Below are 4,223 nucleotides of genomic sequence, written 5' to 3' on the forward strand. Positions count from 1 at the left end.
TGGGTGTTTGAAATTTTTAGAATGTTGAAATATCCTTAAAAGAATTGAACTCAAAACTTTAATGTCAAGTATATTTATCCAAAAAATATGCATATATGTCAAGTTAAAACCGATGTGTTTCTATGTTGTTGGATGACCCATTTTTATCAAAACAATGAATTCTTACTTGAGAAATTTTCATAACAAGGTTTCCTTTTGTGTAGGAATTCCATCATCCCCTATCCATGATCACAACATATTATTAACAAATATTCCCTTTACCTCTATAGGACCCTTACTCTCTCATCTTGTGTCTGGTTCTTCCCCTATCAATCTCATCATGGTTGACACTACCGATGACTCTTCTCGAAATGAGGCTAGTCAAACAACAAATAGTGCAAACAATCCCATTACCAAACCTTCTACTACAAAAGGTACTTAGATTGGATCTCAAAGTCCTTTTGAAGAAGATGGTCTAATACCAAAGTCAAAAAGACAAAAAACTTCACATGTGTGGTTGGAATTCATAGAAGTTGAACTTATTGGTGGAACAAAGAAGGCCCAATGCGTCTATTGCAAGGCTAAATTGTCTATACAATCTACGGGTGTGACAAGTCACTTTAGCCAGTATTTGAAATCATGTATACCAAGAAAAGTGGCTAAGAATGCTGAGAAGCAGGATAAGCAACAAATGACTTGGAATTTTCAACAAGTAGATTCAAATGTTGATATTGATATTGTGGGCTCTTTTAGATCCTAGTGTTGTTGGGAAATATGATCATTCCAATATGAGGGAAGCGGTTGCTCATTGGGTGCTTATGCATGAACATCCATTTACTATAGTAAAAGATGAAGGTTTTAACTTCATGATGAAGATGTGTAATCCTTTTTTTTTTTTTTGAGAAAATCTTTCGAAAGACCATAAAAAATGATTGCATGGTTATATTTAAGGATTAAAAGAAGAAGTTGAAGAATATTTTAAAGGGTATTTCCAAAATTAGCATAACCATTGACCTTTGGAAGTCACAAAACCAAAGGATAGAATATATGGTGCTAATTGGTCACTTTGTAGATGCCAATTGGAAGTTATAGAAGCGTGTCCTCAACTTTGTCCATGTTTCTCCACCTTGTCGTGTGGTTGATATAGCAAATGCCATAAATGTTTGAAGGAGTGGGGCCTTGTGAATAAGGTGTTTACAATTTCAGTGGATAATGCATCATATAATGATTCATGCTTAAGGTTTTTGAGAGAGATTTTCTAGAAATAGAAAGTCGCTTTATGATGGAAAGTTATTTCATGTCCGATGTTGTGCACACATTCTAAATTTATTGGTTCAAGACGGTCTTGGTGAGATTGGTTACATCATAGAAAATGTGCATGAGAGTGTGAAGTACATTAACCAATTTGAGACAAGGAAATAAACTTTTTTTGAAATTATACAATAATTACAACTTGGTGCAAAGAAGTTGGTTATTGATTGCCCCACCCACTGAAATTCAACTTTTGAGATGTTGTCTTGTGCTTTAAAATTCAAATATGTGTTTCCAAGGTTTCAAGAAAGGGAGTTAAATTATGATTACTCGCCAACTCTTGAAAATTAGGAAAAAATGGAGAAAGTGTGTGAGGTACTTAAAGTTTTCAGTGTAGTTACTAACATTATTTCTGATAGTGACTACCTACTTCTAATTTGTACCTTAGTTTGACCTATAGGGTGAAGGAAATTCTGAATTTGAAGTCAATGGATGAAAATGTTTTCATTTGACGATTGATTGGGAAAATTAAGGAGAAGTTTGATAAGCATTAGGGTGAATGTAATCAATTAATGGAAGTAGCTTCCATCTTGGACCCAATGTGCAAATTGAGGTTGGTTGAAATGTGCTTTCCAAAAATATATCCAGAAGATGAAGCAAGAAAGAACATTGATCAGGTTCGAGGTGCTTTATACCAACTTTATGATGAGTATGTGGCTGCTTATAAGGCTTCTAGTAATGAGCAATCCTCTACTAAAGGGAATGGTAGTCACAAATCTTCTGTAAGCTCTAGCTCCCAGTCTCAATCATCAAGTTCTATGTGGTCAAAACTGATGAATTATGTGAAGAGAGTTGAGACCATTCCTTCACCAAAATCAGAGTTAGATAAGTATCTTGATGAGGGTGTATATATTTGCGAGGAAGAAAAGTCACATTATGAGTTCAATAGTTTAGAATGGTGGAAGGATAATAATTTGAAATATCAAGTGTTGTCAAAGATGGCAGCTGAGATTCTTGCCATTCCAATATCCACAATAACTTCAAAAGCTACTTTTCGTGATGATGGTAGGGTAATTGATCCTTATCATGCATCTTTGGCTCCAGAAACTATTCAAGCTTTGATTTGTGGAAGGGATTGGATCCATGTCCTTCATGGGGTGAAGAAGAAACAAAAGGTATACTACATTTAATTTCAGTTTATTATTGCTTAGTGGCACCATATTTGTACTTTCATTTATTTATCACTAATTTAATCTATCCTTTTGTAGGCGGACAAAAAGCAAACACAGATAATTCTACCCATTTCTGGATAGTGGCTTGCAAGTTTCAAAGCTGAAAGTGTGCATACAGGTAATCATTTTTTCAATAAAAATGTTGCATTGTTTCTTGGTTAATGGTTACTCATCATCTCAATGAGATAGTTTGGATTTATTGTAGCTTAATGACTTCTGCTTACCAAAATGACATGTATTAATCAGATTTCCTCTTTATTTTTCCTTATTCCTGAAACCTGAAATGCAAACTTTCCTTAATCCTAATTGTTTATTTTCTTTACCAACAGTTCCACCTAAATTGGACCCTTATAACCAGATGCAAAACCTCCCAACTGAGAAAATGAGGCAGATTGCATAACCCACACCAAGGATTAAGAAAATAAAATCTAACATAAACTAACTCAAGGCAAGCAACAACAAGATGCCAATAATCTAGTGTAATAATTACAACTGAAATCTACAAGGAGTTGTTCACTGAAATGATCGTAAAAACACTATATTGAACAAGGTAATTGAACTTTACAACCACACATGATTAATGGGATTACTTGTTTCTAGGATGTATACCATTGTTAGTATGATTTCTGTGCAAATTGCATATTTGCATATCAAGAAGAACCATTGCAAGCTTGCAGCCTTGTGGGCTCATGCAGTAGTGTTGCAACTTGTAGTTGTAGGCCATTGACTTTGCAATCTCTTTTACATAGTGCTGAAACTTGTAATTGAAACTTTTTGTAGGCCATCTAAACTATCTCACCACTTTATGTACACATGCTTATTTTATTTTGTTGTCATTTGTAGCTGAAACTTTCTTGTCAAATAGTCCTGAAACTTGTAGCTATAGGCCATTGACTTTGCATTCTCTTTTAAATAGGAAAGATTAGGGATGCAACTTGGGCGGGCCCAGCCCGAGCCCGAACTGACCCAACCCAGAATTTTACACGGGTTGGGCTTGAATTTTCAATCCTTGGGCTGGGCTCGGGCCCAAGAAGTCAGGCTTTTTTATTTTTCAGGTAAGGCTCGGGTCTAGCCCTTAAGTAGCCCGAACATGGCTCGAGCTCGGCCCAATTATATACATTTATACAAATATATGTGTATATATGTAAATATTGCATACATATTTACATATATATACATACATATTTGTATATATAATATTTGTATAGATATTTTGCAAACATATTTACATACATACATAAATATATGTATATATATATTTGCATAAATACATTTATATATGCATAATTTCAGAGTGGGTTCATTGACCAATCCGAGTCTGGCTCGGGCCCGAGTCCAACCCGAGTGCATCAAATTATAGGATGGACTGGGCTTGGGTTAGGAAAATCGGGCTTGATCTCGGGCTTGAGCCTTAAGCCCAAATTTTAGGGTCGGCCTTGGGTTAACCAGAAACCCAACCCAACCCAACCCACTCGACTTGCACCCAAAGGAAAGATTATCCTAGTCCCATTTTTGTTTCTCTTTGATTGACATGCAGAAGGGAAAACAAAGTTGTGAGCTAGATGATGTTTTTGTTGGATAAAGGTGGAAAGTTGTGAGCTAGAGGATGTTTTTGTTTCTCTAGATGCAAAGAATGTTTTGGAAGCTATCCAAGGGAAACAGGATTTGTGCATTAGTCTTTTTTTTATTATGTGGATAAAAATTGACAACAAGAACTTTTATTACAATGCTTCAACCATCTTTTAAGTTTAATTATCTAAA

The 4,223-nt window shown here is 35.1% G+C and overlaps 1 protein-coding gene across 1 annotated transcript; it reads left to right on the top strand.

The window, feature by feature from the left end:
- Positions 1–1,802: 1,802 nt before the first annotated feature.
- On the top strand, positions 1,803–2,543 carry LOC148879160 (zinc finger BED domain-containing protein RICESLEEPER 1-like). The gene is made up of 2 exons (XM_088974149.1): positions 1,803–2,405; positions 2,499–2,543. Exons 1-2 carry the CDS (start codon positions 1,803–1,805, stop codon positions 2,541–2,543), a joined length of 648 nt encoding a protein of 215 aa, XP_088830275.1.
- Positions 2,544–4,223: the final 1,680 nt, after the last annotated feature.

Source organism: Nelumbo lutea, chromosome 1, assembly GCF_056320005.1.
Source record: "Nelumbo lutea isolate HS-2025 chromosome 1, American lotus-T2T, whole genome shotgun sequence".
NCBI classification, from domain to species: domain Eukaryota; kingdom Viridiplantae; phylum Streptophyta; class Magnoliopsida; order Proteales; family Nelumbonaceae; genus Nelumbo; species Nelumbo lutea.